This window comes from Heteronotia binoei, chromosome 21 (genome assembly GCF_032191835.1).
Source record: "Heteronotia binoei isolate CCM8104 ecotype False Entrance Well chromosome 21, APGP_CSIRO_Hbin_v1, whole genome shotgun sequence".
In the NCBI taxonomy this organism is placed as follows: domain Eukaryota; kingdom Metazoa; phylum Chordata; class Lepidosauria; order Squamata; family Gekkonidae; genus Heteronotia; species Heteronotia binoei.
The window spans coordinates 30,901,938-30,919,208 of record NC_083243.1 but is presented as its reverse complement, the minus strand read 5'-3'; the positions used below and the strand labels follow the sequence as shown (position 1 = coordinate 30,919,208).

Below are 17,271 nucleotides of genomic sequence, written 5' to 3'. Positions count from 1 at the left end.
TGCACCATCCTCTATATGACAGCCCTTCAAGTACTTGAAGATGGTGATCATACTACCTCTCAACCACTTCCTTTCCAGGCTAAACATCCCCAGCTCCTTCAACCTTTCCTCATAGGACTTGGTCTCCAGACCCCTCACCATCTTCGTCGCCCTCCTCTGGACCCATTCCAGCTTGTCTGTATGCTTCTTAAAATGTGGTGCCCAAAACAACACAATATTCCAGGTGAGGTCTTACCAGAGCAGACTAAAATGTTGTGTCTGTTTACTGTGCAGCCCCCTTGGCTCGGAACGCCACCTTAAAGCCTTCTTCAGGAATTTATCCTTTCTTTCCCCCAGCTACAGCTTGATATGCTATAGCTGTTCCCAAAGGTGGAGGCAGAAATGCAAAGCTTAGCTCTGCCTTTTTAAAGATGGAGCTTAGCTGGAATCCTCTCCCCTCTAGTTTGCTTTTTACTTTGGAGAAAATGAATAAAGGGGAGGGAGGAATAGGAGCAAAATGGAAGTTTGGTTAGTCGTGCCCAGATTGGGCATGACATTGTCTGAATCCTCCCCTTCACTGCTTGCTGCTGTCCATATTGGGGTGGCAGGAGGAATCTCCATTTGGAAACAGCTGTGATTGCATTGGAAATTTTTGCTAAATGTCTCATATTCAGCAATTTGGGAACAGATTGGTTTGTTGTATTTGGAAAAGTTGTGGATTAGAAGCCAGGGTAAGGTTTAGTTTGCTTGTGACATTATTATTAGATACATCTTTTGACAACATTCATGCGTCCCAACTCATACAGGAATGACTGGATTCTCTAGTTCTGCTGTATTGTTGTTCTGCAGTTCTGTCATGAATAGGGATCTGCCCTTGTCTTCTGAGAAGAAAGGAGAATTTGAGAAGATGGCCATGGAAGAAAATCTTCAGAGATGTCTCCCTTATTGTTTTTTACATTGTAGAAAAGAACCATATAGTAGATCTTCAGATTATCCTGTTATACCCACTGGATGCCAGCAGGGATGTAGGCTTTCAGGAAAAATTAGAATTGAGATGTTTTCCAGAAAACTTTGCAGTGCCCTAAATAAAGCATGGTCTGATTTAGTGTGTTTATTTGGATGTATATTTAGTAAACAAAGTTTACCATGTTAAGTAAATATATTTTGAAAATATTTAAAACCAGTTAATCTGCTCTGAGCCTGCCTTGGCGGGATATAACCCCCTAAATTAAATTAAATTAAAATTAATCTATGGAACAATATTGACACAAAATAAAACAATATTGACACAGCACCCCAGTTTACAAAAGCCTTTCTAAAAAGTTCTGCTTTACATGGTTTATGGAAGGTGTGTGTGTGGGGGGAGCCATCTTCTAGTATGTTGTCCAACTAGGTATGAGCTGCAGTTGAAAAAAACAAGCATTAGGTGGGATGGATCGTATTTGTCTTAAAGGAGTGGACATAGAGCAGGGGTTACTGGGGAGTGGTGGTGGAGGTAGCTGAGAATTTCCTGCATTCTACAGAAGTTCCCTTCCAGCTCTTATGTTTCTAGAGAATCATGGAAAAGAGTGTCCTATGGATATGTGGGTCTCAGGCCATGAAGGACTTTACAGGTAAAAAGTGACAATTGGAATTGAACCTGGAAATTATCTGGCAACCAGTTAAATAACTGCAAAACTTATTTATTTTTTGAAGCATTGTGATGTCATCAATTAAAACATTTAAATTTGTACCCTGCAATCATTTTGCCTTTATTTCTGATAATAACTGAGCTTTGGCATTTTGCGCACATTTAGGAATTGGCTTCAAGGGCAGTCCCATGTAGGTGATGTTATAGTAGTCTAGCCTTGAGGTTACTATAGCATAGATCCAAATAGGCAGAATGACTTGGTCAAGATGGGGGAGTCCACCTCCGCTCTAGATGAGATGGATGGAGGCATTTCTCTCCACTGAAACATCAAGTGGCTGCTAAAAATAGCAGATCTCTGTTATATTCTTTAATGTCCATTACTCTTGTACAGTGGTGGCCAAACTTGCTTAATGTAAAAGCCACATAGAATAAATGTCATTTTTTTGAGAGCTAAAAGACAGGAAGGAAGGAAAGGTGAAAAGAAAGCAAATAGATGGAGGAGAGAGAGGTGGAAAGAAAGCAACTTTAACTTTATTTTCCAAGCTGGCTTGGCTTGGAGAAGTGATTTAAAGAGAGAAATGCCTTTTCCAAGCCAGCCGACGAGTGATGGGGGCTTTGAGAGTCACACAATAAGTGTGAAAGATTCACATGTGGCTCCTGAGCCACAGTTTGGCCCCTCTTGCTCACGTATGTGGCTGTGACAATGTCTTGTCCCCTCTTCCATGAGTGGTGTCTTTGCAGGGAACATACAGATACCAACCAACCTGGATTTCATATAACTGCTTTCTCTTCCATCTTAAATGTTAAGAGATCTTAAGGTCCTATGTTATGTCTCTCAGGCCCACTGCATTTTATGGGAAGTTACTAAAACAAAAAGAAACACAGACCAGAATAGGAAAGATGTACCTTCCCCCCCCAAAATAGTAGGCACTGTTCAGGGAAAGGCTTTTAGACATTCCATTGCTGTGTATCTGAAAACGTGCAATGCTTAACTGATGAATTTGAGTGCTACAACACAGCTATGTGCCATGAAATGGTGGGCCTCGTAGTTGTCTGTAACACAAGTTGCACAATGGTATCGCAAGCTGCAAGGAATAGTGCCTGCTATCTCCCTACATTCAGCACCGTGTTTGCTCCTTTGTACCGGTCTATCTGCACTGTTGTTTGAGCTGCGTAGTTTTGACCAGGGGTGGCCAAACTTGCCTAACATAAGAGCCCCACAGAACAAATGTCAGATGTTTGAGAACCACAAGACATGAATGTCAGATGTTTGAGAACGACAAGGCAGGCAGGCAAATAGATGGGAGGCGGGAGAAGAGAGGTGGAAAGAAAGCAACGTCAAGTTTAAATGCATCTCCAAGCTGCCAGTTGGCTTGGCTTGGAGAAGTGATTTAAAGAGACAAATGCCTTCTCCAGGCTGGCTGATGGGGTGGTGGGGGCTTCGAGAGCTACACACAATATGTGTGAAAGAGCCACATGTGGCTCCCGAGCTGCAGTTTGGCCACGCATGCTCTTGACCCTTGGCTGTCATGTTTTTGCATTAAATGTTCAAATCCTGAGCTGTCCTGGAACATGGTAGATTTCACCTAGCTTCCCATTGACCTTCAGCATTCCCTAATGCAAGTATTCTGTAATGCAATTTTTTTAAAAAAAATATGACTAAAAACATCTTTAAAATTGTCGTTCTGAAAGTTTCTTCCATTGTTCTTTCTGCAGTTAATTTTTTTCTGTTTGAGTAGAATTGGCAGATGTTGCTTCTTAAATAGCTTTCCATGAAAGTCTTGGATGCAGTATTCTAACAGGACTTATTTATACAGTGCATATCCTTCATTAGTCCCTTATTTCTGACTTACTCCTTTGTTTCTTCCTCTGTGCTGTAGTGAGATGCTTTTAAACTGAAAGGTAGTGTGGGAGGAATGGATTAATCACTCTGCATTGTCCTGAAACCTGCCACGAGGAATCTTTCCAGTGTATGAGATCATGGATTAATTAGCGGGGGAATAAAAGGAGCAGCATGATGAACGTTGCCACATTCAGAGCACTCTTTGGGAACATATGGACCTCAGCGATGAGCTAAATGTTAAGAGCATTTGCTTTCAGTCAGTAACACAAAAGCCAAGAAAGGCTCATTTCCCCTTTATCCTAGGGTACATCTGAATCACAGACCATTTAGATGAGGACACTTCAGGGTGGATTCTCCACAAAGTCTTTATATAACAGTCAGTGATATGGGGAACTTCTCCAAAGTAAGATCTTTCATCCACTCTTGCTGAGCCACAAATACACCCGCATCTGCTGGGGTTGTTTGTCTTGATCCGTTGCTGGATTAGTTGATGGGTTTAGTATGATCTGTTAGGCAATTTTTTTGTAGAAAAAGCCCAGCAGAAACCTATTTGCATATTAGACCATGCCTCCTGATATCACCATTGTTTCATAAAGGGCTTTTTTTTTTTAGAAAAAGTCCAGCAGGAGCTCATTTGTATATTAGGCCACACACACACATGATGCCAAGCCAGCCGGAACTGCATTCCTGTGTGTTTCTGCTCAAAAAACCGTCCTGCCTGCATTCTTTCTGAAGGCACCGTGAAAGCATATTTTTTGTGCTGGTGATTGTGACTTCTACAGATAAGTTACAGAGTTAAAACAAAAACGTGTTGCTTGGAGACATTTTCAATTTGACTATGGGTAAATCCTGTATCAATAATGTAGGGCGAACATATCCTGTGTCAGTGAAATGAGCTGAACAAGCTTTTGGTGGCTGTAGATATGAGATGTGGTAGAGGAGCTATGGCTAACCTGATTTCATCAGATCTCAGAAGCTAAGCAGGGTCAGCCCTGGTTAGTTTTGGGTGGGAGACCATCAAGAAAGCCCAGGGTTGTTGCACAGAGGCAGGCAATGGCAAGTTGCCTCTGAATAGCTATTGCCTTGAAAACACCACGAGGGGTAGCCTTAAGTTGACCATGATTTGGTGGGACTTTCCACCACCAGGGGAGCTATAGAGCAGAAGCTTGGGGATGCTTTCAAGCAGGGGTGGAATTCTAGCAGGAGCTCCTTTGCGTATTAGGCCACACACCCCTGATGTAGCCAATCCTCCAAGAGCTTACAAGGCTCTTTTTTGTAAACTCTAGGAAGATTGGCTACATCAAAGGATTCCTGCTAGTATTCCACCCTTGCTTTCAAATAGAAGTGTGCAGAACTGCTGGAACCTTATCAGTACATTCCCAACAGATCTTCCCTTTTGGCATCCTTTCCTTGGCTGTTTTGTTTCACCCCCTAGCCAGACTTAAGTTTCAAGGTTCAAAGCCAGGCTGATAGATTATGTGAGTCAATCTAGTGCTTCAAAGTCTCTCCCATGTGGAAAGTTTTGCTGTACTATGGGGCTCCAAGTCATGTATGTACTTAGAAATTTGTCATCCAGGAGATACTAAGCATGGGTGATGGTGGAGGAAATAGTACTCCTGGCTGTAGATTCTTCTTGTGAATGAAGCGAAATTTGGATCTAGGAGTATCATCAAATTATGAATTTAATTCTTGGGGGCAGGGATGTAGGTGTCTGAATCCACCATGAACTTCTTGCCGAGGAGTGCTGAGAGCCAGCATGGCCCCTTGGACAAAGATTCCATCTCCCCACCCCCTCCTGTCCCCATATGACCCTGATCCAACCAAAACATAGCATAATAAATCAGATGGCTTGCTGTTACCATGATCAAGGAAAAGAGGGGAAAGTTATCCTGCTGCAACTACTGCTTTGCAAGATTTGGCAGAGCAGGGTGCAAGGTAAGGGAGAGAGAAAGGCTAGGCTGTTATAGAAAATGATCTTTCCACCACCAGGGGAGCTATAGAGCCTGGAGAGGAGGTGGCTGAGAGGTGATATGATCACCATCTTCAAGTACTTGAAGGGCTGTCCTATAGAGGATGGTGTGGAATTGTTTTCTGTGGCCCTGGAAGGTAGGACCAGAACCAATGGGTTGAAATTAAATCAAAAGAGTTTCCAGCTCAACATTAGGAAGAACTTCCTGACCGTTAGAGCGATTCCTCAGTGGAACAGGCTTCCTTGGGAGGTGGTGAGCTCTCCTTCCTTGGAGGTTTTTAAAAAGAGGCTAGATGACTATCTGATAGCAATGAAGATCCTGTGAATTTAGGGGGAGGTGTTTGTGAGTTTCCTGCATTGTGCAGGGGGCTGGACTTGATGACCCTGGAGGCCCCTTCCAACTCTATGATTCTATGACCTTGGTTATCAGTCTGCAGGCCAACAGTTAGGGTAGCAGCCATCTGCTGGGGTTGTTTGTCTTGCTCCGTTGCTGGATTAGTCGATAGGTTTAGTATGATCCGTTAGGCAATTTTGCTTCAATCTTGGAGAAAGGGCAGTCTAGCTCAAGGGTGTCAAACGTAGCCCGGGGGCCGAATCAGGCCTCTGGAGTGCTCTTATCAGGCCCTCGAGCAACTGGTTGTCATCTGCTTCCTTCTTCATAACAGCTTGCTCAAGACTTGCTCAATCTCACAGGAACTACAAAGCAAAACCTCTATTTTCTCCAGTGACTGAGGCTCCTCCTTTGGGGAGGAAGGGGAGGGGAGGGATAGCTTGCTTTGTAAGCTCTTCCAGTTGCTCATCAGACCTGAGTCAAGTCTCTCTTCCTTCTATTGGCTGAGGCACCTCCCCCTGGTTCCCTGGGGAAGGAAGGAAAGAGCCAGAGTTTCCTTTGCCCAGTTTCCTGGATCCCATGGGAAAGATACAAAGAAAGCACCTTTAAGACCAATGAGTGCTAATGCTTTAAGCATGTTTTAAGTTTTAAAAAAACCCTTTAATTGTGTCTGTCTGTGTCCTTTATAAAGTTTATATCTCTGCTACCTAATCTTAAATAGGTACACACATGGCCCAGTCCCACATTGCCCAGCCCAACAAGGTCTCATTTATGTCAGATTCGGCCCTCATAACAAATGAGTTTGACACCCCTGGTCTAGTTGCTAGCTGAGTGCCTTCTACTGTGCTTAGGCTTCCATGCACCCCTAGTGGCTGCAGCCAGAATTGCAGTGGAAGTGAGTGGAAAGGTTTGGCTGGATGTAGCTTGATGCTGGCTTCAAAGGCCCTTTGTCTGACTTGGGCTTCCCAGATTTTGTCCCCCTCTGTTGTTGGCCCTGCTCTTGCCAACTCCCAAATCTACCTACTCAGCCTTTTCTAGGATATCATTGTATTCATCTCATTCTAGGTACCTGTTCCTCTGTCTGGCAAGATTCTGAGGAGGAGAGAAGACTGAATGTCATCAGTATACTGATGACTTTAAATTTCAAATGCTGGAAGGCTTCTCCCAAAGGCTTTATGTAGATGTTGAATACCATTGTGGGGGGGCAAGATAGAATCTTGCTGCACATCCCACAATTTAATTTCCATGGGCTGGAACAACACCCTGGTACCAGGGGATCATCAAGAAGGAGGAAAATTACTGCAAAATGGTGTCTCCACCCCTTTTGTTGGAAAGATGCAACTTAAATTTCTGGGGTGGGACAGGGTATAAATGTCCAAATTCAGTGTGTGGGGGTTGGGGGTGGGGTAAACAGCAGGAACCCTAAAGAAGGCTTCTGTTTATGGATTCTACATAGTTTTTGGAACTTGCTGGCAAGGAGCACCATCACTTATTTTTTTTAAGAGAAAGCCCAGCAGGAACTAATTTGCATATTAGGCCACACCCCCTGATCCCAAGCCAGCCGGAACTGCATTCCAGTGCGCTCCTGCTCAAAAAAAGCCCTGAGGGGCACATTTCACATTTACATTTTAAGAGGGCAGCAGCAGTGCCATACTAAGTTTTGAGGGGTAGGGGAGCAACATGAAGTGGGGACATTTCCCCCCCAGTTCAACAGTTTTATTGAAAAATAAATAGTTTCAGAATTAACACAGATGGAACATTGTACAGAAAAAATAATAAGCGATCAAGTATTGACAGTTAATGAAACACCAATAATGATAATACAGTACTATCTAAATGTACATCATGCCCAGACACAAACTCCTTGCCCAACGCATAATTGAACGTGAACATATGAAGCTGCCTTATACTGAATCAGACCCTCGGTCCATCAAAGTCAGTATTGTCTTCTCAGACTGACAGCGGCTCTCCAGGGTCTCAAGCTGAGGTTTTTCACACCTATTTGCCTGGCAGTGGCATAAGGAGGGGGGGCGGGGGGGCGGATCGCCCCAGGTCTGGGGGGCCCCTTGGCAATGCCAAGGGGCCCCTCAGAAGCCGGCTGCACTCGCCGCCTTCCCCGCCCGCGTGCGGGGCCCGGCGGCGGTGGCGGAGGCCGGAGAAGCGGCGGAGAGGCCGGCGCTGGTCGCTGGAGGGCCTCCAGCGACCAGTGCCGGCCTCTCCGACGCTTCCCCGGCTCCGCGACCGCCGCAGGGCCCCGCGCGCGGGCCTCCAGTGCAGGCGGAATTGGGGCCGGGGGGATGCCAGGGCAGCTGCAAAGGGATTCGCCTTCCTTCCTTCTGACGTCACTCCAAACAGAGCTCTCTCTCTCTCGGCCACCCCAGCTCAGGAGACTCCGCCTTCTGGGAAGGTTTGGGAGGCGGGACCCCCCCCTCCACCGGGCCGAAGGCGGGGGCGCCGTCGAGGAAGCCCCTCCCCGCCAGTCTCTCTCCCGCTCTCTCCGGACCAGGCACAGACCAGGCAGAGCCCGGAGGAGGACACGCGGCTGGGACGAGCCCCCTCCAACCTGCCGTCGGTGCCAGCCTCGCTCCCCTGCCTGCCCGCCATGCCAGGGCGCTCCGGACAAGGCCGCCTGCGGCTCCCCTTGTTGCTGCTGCTGCTGCTGCTCTCCGCCTGGGCACACGGGAAAGGCAAAGTAGGCGGCGCGCACACAGCCCTCGCGGCTCTCTTGGCCTAGAGGGGGCGGCCACAGGATCTGGGGGGGGAATGGACACCAAAGACCCCCGCACGAGCTTCTGGCTTCTTTTTGCGGCACTGGAAGGGGCCAATCAGGCCCTTCTTTCGTTTGGAATTGCAGAACTAACCCTCGCGGTGAATCAGGAAACGCTGCTGCCCGCCGAGCCCCCACCGGAAGTGATGTCACTTCCTGTTTCCGGCGGCGTGCACACACGTAGGGGGGCCCACATAAATCTTGGGCCCCGGGCCCCGAAAGCCCTAGCTACGCCCCTGTTGCCTGGACCCTTTTTTGGAGATGCCAGGGATTGAACCTAGGACCTTCTGCTTACCACTGAGCCACTGTCCCTCCCCAATTCAAGATGGGCAACCATTTATCTAATAATGAGTGCAGTCCAGATTTTTTAACAGTAACAATAGTATCAGCCAACTTATCCAAAACAAAGTACTCCCAAAGTTTAGTATGCCAGGTTGTCAAACATGGTGGTTCAACTGCCTTCCACCCTATAGCCATTTTGCTGTTGTCAGCATCAACATAATTAATTCTTTTAGTTAATTATGAGTTTTAAAACCTTTCCATATATTCAAAAGGAGAATATGTGGCTCAAGGGGTAAAAACTCATTATATTTTTCATTTCAGACAATATAGAGGCCCAAAACTTTTGCACAATTGAGAGAGGGGACATCAAGCCATGTTTCCTCAGTTTTACCCTTCACCTTGACCAGATCTACAGCCCCTCTAATTCAGGGGTCCCCAACCTTTTTGAGCCTTGGAATTTTGAGATGGGTGATGACTGCCAGTTCCAGATGGCTGTCACAGAAGGCGGAGCCATACCCAAAATGGCTGCCATATTACCTGGAGCCTAATGTGATACCTTCCTTATTGCTTTCCAAAAGAATCCCAGCAGGGAGATAAAGGAAAATATCAAGAAATGAGGGAGAAAGAGAAGCAGGAAAACGAAACAGGAAAGCCTGAAAGGGAAATGGAACTGTTCACTGACTAAGGCCCTGCGGAACCTTGACCAGTTCCGCAGGGCCTGCAAGACCACCCTTTTTAAACTTGCTTACCCAGACTGCTGAAGAAGGCTGTTAATAAGGATCCGCCAATGCGGCTTAAAGATCTAGACCGCTGTATATAAACTGGCAGAACTAGCGTCAAACATCATCAGCACTGTCAGATTAAACTATTTAATTGTATAGACTGGTTTTTAATGTTGTTAAATAATGTTTTATATTGTTAAATTTAAAGGTTTTATTATACTGTATGTTTTTGAGAAATGTTGTTAGCCGCCCTGAGCCTGCCGAGGCGGGGAGGGCGGGATACAAATAAAATTTATTATTATTATTATTATTATAAGGAAACTTGGGTGCTTACCAGTCCTCCTAATCCTCAGATGGCTGCCTGTGGCTGCTGCTGTAGCTGTGTGGAAAACCCCTTTGAATGAGGGTAGCCAATAGCAGTATCTTATAGTTGCTATATCTACTTTCTGAAAAGTTTGGAGGGTACCACAGCGTGTACCACACCATGTTGGAGATCCCTGCTCTAATTGCTTTAATCATGACAGTGACAAAAAAGGCTGTTGTACCAAAATACTTGCTGTAAGTGGACTGCAGTATGATTACAACTCTTATCTAATGGTCTCTTTCCCCATTATTATTTATACAGTTTCTCAGCCATCAGTGCTATTTTGACCACTTTAAAGCTGGGTTACAATCTGTCTGAGGATTCAATTGAAGGTTGTCATATCCCAGACGGGACCAATAGAGACTAATAGTTCTACAAGGTGTTTTTGTTGCGACATTGCGATGAGGATGCAATAACAAAAGTACACTGCTGTAGGTTTTGTCTGTGTGCCGAGAAGCTGGTTGATACAAATGCAGTTTTAGAAATATTTGAGATCGAACCATTTAAAGTCCTATCGAACTTAGCAGAACACTTGTACAGTTGAATGTGTTTTATGTTGCTTTACATCAGACCGTTGGTGGGATTGTTTGTCCAATATGCTAATTGACATTACTTCCAGCTGAGCTCAAGCACAAAATTATTAGAGTGGCACGGACCTTGCATCTGTGCTGTAGACACACAGCTGCTGAGGTACCCACTAATCTGAATTTTAGGATTAATACCTTGTATCGCTACAAGAAGCTACTGCTGAGCACAATAGCAGCTTCACAAAAGCAATGAGTTCGGACTGTCAGCTGTTTCCCACATGCCACTTCAACAAAGAGAGTTTTGCTTCCATGTAAGATCCTAATAACTAATTGTGATTTGAATCCAGTGAAGCATAATTTCTTGCCTTCCTGCCTCTTCTGTCTCCAGCTCAAAATCCTGGGGACCTCCAGGAGGGGCATTTGGGGCTGTAGGTGGGAGGTGAGAAGGTCATACTCCACGGGTGAAGATCCTTCTGCTCGTGGAGATGTTCCATGGGATCCAACTCTGTATTTATTTAGCTCAGATGCTGATGAGTTTGCTTTCTGTCATTAAAAAACCGGAGCATTTTCAGACGGGCTTAGAACAAAACTGGCAGTTACTTAATGGTGGTAATCCTCATAGAGCAGCTGCTTAACAGTGTTCTTTTAGCAGTAAACTTACTATACTTAATTCTGTGTCCGGAATTCCTAATTTAATGGTTTGTTGGCATTTGTATGAGGGATTCTGGGGCAATCTCAGTTTTGAACTAAGGTTCTGCTGCTGCACTAGTGTTGCTTCCATTTTGTCATGTCATATATGATGCGGCACCTGCGTAGCTCAGACTAGCTCAAGCTTACCAGAACTCGGAAGCTATGCAGGCTCAGCCCTGGTTAGTACTTGGATGGGAGACCGCTAAGGAAGGTTAGGGCTGCTATGCAGTGAGGTACTGGCAAACCACATTTGCTTCAACACTTGTGTGGTTGCCATAAATCAATTGCGACTTGATGGTTGAGGCGGTGATGGTTGTGTCTTAGATTGGCTTCTCTCTTTTTCTCCCCACTCCCGGACTGGTACTATTATTCCTCCATATGACCCGTTGCAACATATTTTACTCCCTCCCCTGGATAAAGGGCATTACGTTGTGCCCTTTTTAGGTGCCACCTGTATTAGTTGCATTAGTTGTTAATATTGTTGTAAAATGGTTTTAATTAATTATTTCAGTTGTTTTTCTTAATCTTACAAATATCGTTTCCAAACCTGCCCTGAGTCCTGCTTTACAGGGGAGGGTGAATTATAAGTCCAATAAATAAATTAGTAAATAAAGTGTCACCAGGTCACAGTGAACCCATTGGTGGTGGACAGCACTATCAAGTCACTGCAGATTTATGGTGCCCCCATAGAGTTTTCAAGCAAGAGGAGGTGGTTTGCCCTTGCCTGCCTCTGTGCGGCAACCCTGGGCTTCCCTGGCTGGCTTCCATCCAGATATTAGCAAGGGCTGACCCTGCTTAGCTTCTGGGATCTGACAAGATTGAGCTAGCTTGGGCCACACTGGTCAGGGCATTCCAATCAGGGCTTTTTTCAAGCAGAAACGCACAGAAATGCATTTCTGGCTGGCTTGGTGTCAGGGGTGTGGCCAAATATGCAAATAAACTCTTGGGTTTTTTGCATGAAACAATGGTGCCATCAGGGGTGTGTGGCCTAATATGCAAACGAGTTCCTGCTGGTCTTTTTCTACAAGGAAAGCGCCGATTCCAACCATTACTTTATAGAGTTAAGGAAAGTTTGAGTTATGCATTTGTTTTTATGTGTAATGTATTAGGCTCAGTTCTTCCAGTGTTCTAAATCTTGAATGCTAAAATTGATCATTGGAGGGGGGGATTCTTTCTACCTGTTCACACTTTCAATTCTCTCTCCCCCCCCCCCCCCACAATAGATGACAGCGCTTCTGCAGCCAGCAGCATGGAGGTGACAGACCGCATTGCTTCGCTGGAGCAGCGAGTCCAGTTGCAGGAAGATGATATTCAGCTGCTGAAGTCAGCTCTGGCGGACGTGGTGAGGCGCTTGAACATTACAGAGGAGCAGCAGGCCATGCAGAACAAGAAAGGACCTACCAAAGGTAGTCGTTTTTGGATGCGTCATATGCTGATTGCTGTTGAATTTGAACGATGTCACAGTAGCCTTTGATAATGCCTCTCAGCGGTCGATCAAGGACAGGGAATGGTTTGGCAGCAGTTCATGAATCTGAGGTTTGACTTCGGCAGGGACTCTGCTGGCCTTTATTGTTCCAGTGAGGAAGGCTTTCTCCGTTGTTGTTTACTTGTTCTTCTTCCAAGGATGCAGGCATGGTAATCTGACACCAGCAGCAATTTAGAAGATTGCACAGCATCTCGCAACACCAGGTCTTAAGATCAAGGCCTGGAAAAATGCTTTTTTTTTTGCCTCTTCCCACAACAGTTTTGTTTAAAGTTTAAACAGCTGGTCTGGTGAGTGAGAAAGTTTGCAGTGTTTTCTGTTCTTTTAGTTGACCCTAACAAAAGGTATGTGGAGTTTGGGGGGGGGGTTTGTTTTGGATTCAACATGTTCGGTCTTCCTTAAAACAGAGTCCCAACCTTTTTGGTATGGTGACCTTTAAGTCCAAATATACTTGGTATGATGACCCATCCAGGGCTGGCCCAAGGTTGTTTTTTTGGGGGGGGTTTTACCCTAGGCAAACTATGATCTTGGTGCCCATCTGCTTCAGCATTCCATTTTCTACAGCGACTAGCCAGATACTTTTGAGAAACCAGCAAACATCCCATGAAGAATGCAGCTGCCCCCACTATGAATCCCAAGCAAGTGGCATTCTTGCACACACAGGCACCGATTTCCCACTCACCCTACGTGTTTTTGGGTTGGGGGATTACAGGCAACAAGAAACTGGTTTTTAGCAGTTTCTGTTTACTGCACAAAAACACCTACGCTAGCTGAAGCCCTGGGGCAGATAGTGGGAAATCGGAAGGAAGCCGTGCTGAAAAGAGGAATGTCAGAGCAGCGTAGGGTGAGTAGGAAATTGGTCAGACTTTGCATATGGAGGTTACATTCCAGCCTTGACCACCCACTCCTTCACTTCTTGTAATTCCCCCAACCCAAAAATTCTAAGAAACTCACTTTAATGACCATCAGGACATATTGTATTTGAGTGACATGTACATGCAGAGAAGACAGATCCAGGTGGGCAGCCATGTTGGTCTGAAGCAACAGAACAAAGTTGGAGTCCAGTAGCACCTTTAAGACCAACAAAGTTTTATTGAGAATGTAAGCTTTCGTGTGCATGCACACTTCGTCAGATGATGAAATGGGGTACAGTGTATAGAGTGCTACCTACAGCTTGTGGGCAGTGGTTAAACACACAAAATAGAACAAAGTTAGGATCTAGTGGCAAAATAGTGACATTAACGAATTGAAAAAATAACGAGTTTGGTCTGGATAGTATCAGTTGTGAGAGGAAATAGCAAAGGCAATAAACATGTCTGATGGTAAGTGTCCACTGTCGCAAAGCTATAAATGTAGAGTTTGTTGATTGCTCTATTTCTCCTCAAGCATGGATTAAACTGAGAACATCGTTTTCTTAGAGGTCTTTACTTTTTAACATGCAGCATAGCATTATAATCATCATTCCAGTTTGCCAATACAAAAAAATACATTAGAATACAATGGAAGATGGGTTTAGCATATGTAATGAGATAAACAACCAATATCCCTTATTCCAGTTTGTCAATACAAGAAAGACATTATTCTGATAGACTATTCTAAAAGGGAATTGGAATACAATGGACGAATACAATGTATTGGAATACATTGGAATACAATGGACGTATAGCTCTACTTGGTGAGCATGGGCTTAGCATATGTAATGAGATAAGAAACCAGTATCCCTGTTCAGTCCTGGGGAGGTGTTTGTTCCAAGTTTCATAATAACATGTAATTCAGCAATTTTCCTTTTCATTCTGTTTATTTATTTATTTAGTTCCATTTATATCTTGCCCTTCCCACCGAAGCTGGCTCAGGGCGGCTTACATGCTCATGCGTATGCATGGGTATAAACATATACTGTTCTTGAAGTTCCTTTGTAGTAAAACAACTACTTTGAGGTCCACACGAGGTGTGCATGCACACGAAAACTTACATTCTCAATAAGACTTTGTTGGTCTTAAAGGTGCTACTGGACTCCAACTTTGTTCTAATGCAGAGAAACCAGATTATGACATGGAAGATACTGTTTCCAGGGTCAGAGTTTGGTTTCCAAAATACAAAAGACAGCAATGGAAAGGGCAGGGGCGGCCATTTAGAGCAGAACTGCTACCATCTCTGCCTCCTCCCCTCTTCCCTGTATGTTAGTTTGCTGCTGGTAGTTAACGTGGGGTTAAATGTTTTTTGTTTTCTGGTGTTTGGGTGTGGGTGTGTCCAGAGTAGGAGGCACATCACTGCTGCCAGCTCCATCATCTTCCCCCCTGCTCTTCCTGGTTCCCCAGGTGTAGACTTGGGCATGGTCAGAGGTGCCATATGAAAGCAAGAGCAAAAGGGCTCCTAAAGGTAAAGGTAGTCCCCTCTGCAAGCACCGAGTCATTACCGACCCATTTGGTGATGTCACATCATGATGTTTTCTTGGCAGACTTTTTACAGGTTGGTTTGCCATTGCCTTCCCCAGTCATCTACACTCTACCCCAAGGGAGCTGAGTACTTATTTTACCAACTTCGGAAAGCTGATTTGACCTTGAGCTGGCTACCTGAACCCAGCTTCCACCGGGATCGACCCTTGCCTTTTAGCCTGTGGCTCACGCCCTTGAATAATCTGGACCACAGAACTCAAGACCAGTCCAAGTTATAGTTAATTACTTCTTGTTTCTTTTATTTTGAAGCTTTTGGGTTTTATTTTCTGTTGTATTTATTTTCTGTTGTAAACTGCTCTGAGTCCCTTCCCATGGCCTTAAGATACCAGACAATTTGCTTCATGGAGGGTGAAACTTGCTTTTTGAACATTTCATACCCAGATAGGCTGGCTGTTTGTTTGACTTCCACCTGCATTTACCACATTATTTTTCTTCTGCCCTTGATACCAGAAGCTGAAGACTTCACTGCTTAGCTTGCTTATAAACCAGAGATAACGCCTTCTAAAATTGGTTATTTTGCCAGATGGATTGGATCCCAGTATTTCACACCAGACAGCAGCATTTGTTTTATGCCCAGCCAAAATTAGATACGATTTCATGCAGGCGTGTTCATTTGAAGGGAGAATTAATTCAGCATGTGATCTTTGATTTCATTACTACTTTATATGTTTCTGTGTTTTTATTGGTTTTGATTGTTATGTAAAGTTATGATGGCTCTGGCTGAGACAATAAACGTGAAGCTTCGAGCCCACTGGGATTAACTGCTGGAAATCAAACTAAAAATTTAAAAAACTGTTCCACAGTTTAGTTGTAATGCTCTGTTATAGTAGTCTGTTCAGATGGTAGTGGTGGACAGTGCTGTCAAGGCATAGCTGATATGTGGTGACCCCATAGGGCAGGGGTTCCCAACCCCCCGGGCCATGGAGTGGTACCAGTCCATGGCTGTTAAGCAACCGTACCGCACAGGAGGTGAGCAGTGGGTGAGCAGCACAGCTGGATCTAGGACGGGGGAAGAGACCTCTGTGCCGACCATACGAACCTCTGAGCCCAGCTGCCCTGCCTGGCCGCAGAGAACATAAGAACATAAGAGAAGCCATGTTGGATCAGGCCAGTGGCCCATCCAGTCCAACACTCTGTGTCACCCAGTGGCCAATATATGTGTGTGTGTGTATATACACACATATATATACATACATACATACACACTGTGGCTAATAGCCACTGATGGACCTCTGCTCCATATTTTTATCTAACTCCCTCTTGAAGCTGTCTATGCTTGTAGCCGCCACCACCTCCTGTGGCAGTGAATTCCACATGTTAATCACCCTTTGGGTGAAGAAGTACTTCCTTTTATCCGTTCTAACCCAACTGCTCAGCGATTTCATTGAATGCCCACAAGTTCTTGTATTGTGAGAAAGGGAGAAAAGTACTTTTCTCTACTTTCAGAGAGCCAGTTTGGTGTAGTGGTTAAGTGAGTGGACTCTTATCTGGGAGACCTGGGTTTGATTCCCCACTCCTCCACTTGCAGCTGCTGGCATGACCTTGGGTCAGCCATAGCTCTGGCAGAGGTTGTCCTTGAAAGGGCAGCTGCTGTGAGAGCCCTCTCCAGCCCCACCCACCTCACAGGGTGTCTGTTGTGGGGGGAGAAGATATAGGAGATTGTAAGCTGCTCTGAGTCTCTGATTCAGAGAGAAGGGCGGGGTATAAATCTGCAATTCTTCTTCTTCTTTCTCTATCCCATGCATAATCTTGTAAACCTCTATCATGTCACCCTGCAGTCGACGTTTCTCAAGCTAAAGAGCCCCAAGTGTTTTATCCTTTCTTTATAGGGAAAGTGTTCCAAACCTTTAATCATTCTAGTTGCCCTTTTCTGCACTTTTTCCAAGAGCCTTGCCTGGCTCTCAAGAGGGGTTTAGATAAAAATATGGAGCACAGGTCCATCAGTGGCTATTAGCCACAGTGTATGGAGCACAGGTCCACCAGTGGCTATTAGCCACAGTGTATGTGTGTATATAACAATTTTTGCCACTGTGTGACACAGAGTGTTGGACTTGATGGGCCGTTGGCCTGATCCAACATGGCTTCTCTTATGTTCTTATGTTCTTATGTTCTTATGCTCTTTTCTTCCTTTCTAGATACTGGGCAGGTGCCAGTGCCTCTGGTGACCGGGAGGGTGCATTGGGACAACTTGATTTGCTGGGCTGCTGCTGCGATGCACACCACCGTGT

The 17,271-nt window shown here is 45.2% G+C and overlaps 1 protein-coding gene across 9 annotated transcripts in view; it reads left to right on the top strand.

Annotated features, from left to right (window-relative positions):
• Positions 1-17,271, top strand: part of EML1 (EMAP like 1) — a 216,436-nt gene that overhangs the window by 125,957 nt on the left and 73,208 nt on the right. For all 9 annotated transcript variants that reach the window (XM_060263011.1, XM_060263006.1, XM_060263007.1 and 6 more), the window contains exon 2: positions 12,328-12,510. In XM_060263011.1, coding sequence (XP_060118994.1) covers positions 12,328-12,510 — 183 coding nt within the window. The remainder of the gene's footprint in view (positions 1-12,327; positions 12,511-17,271) is intronic.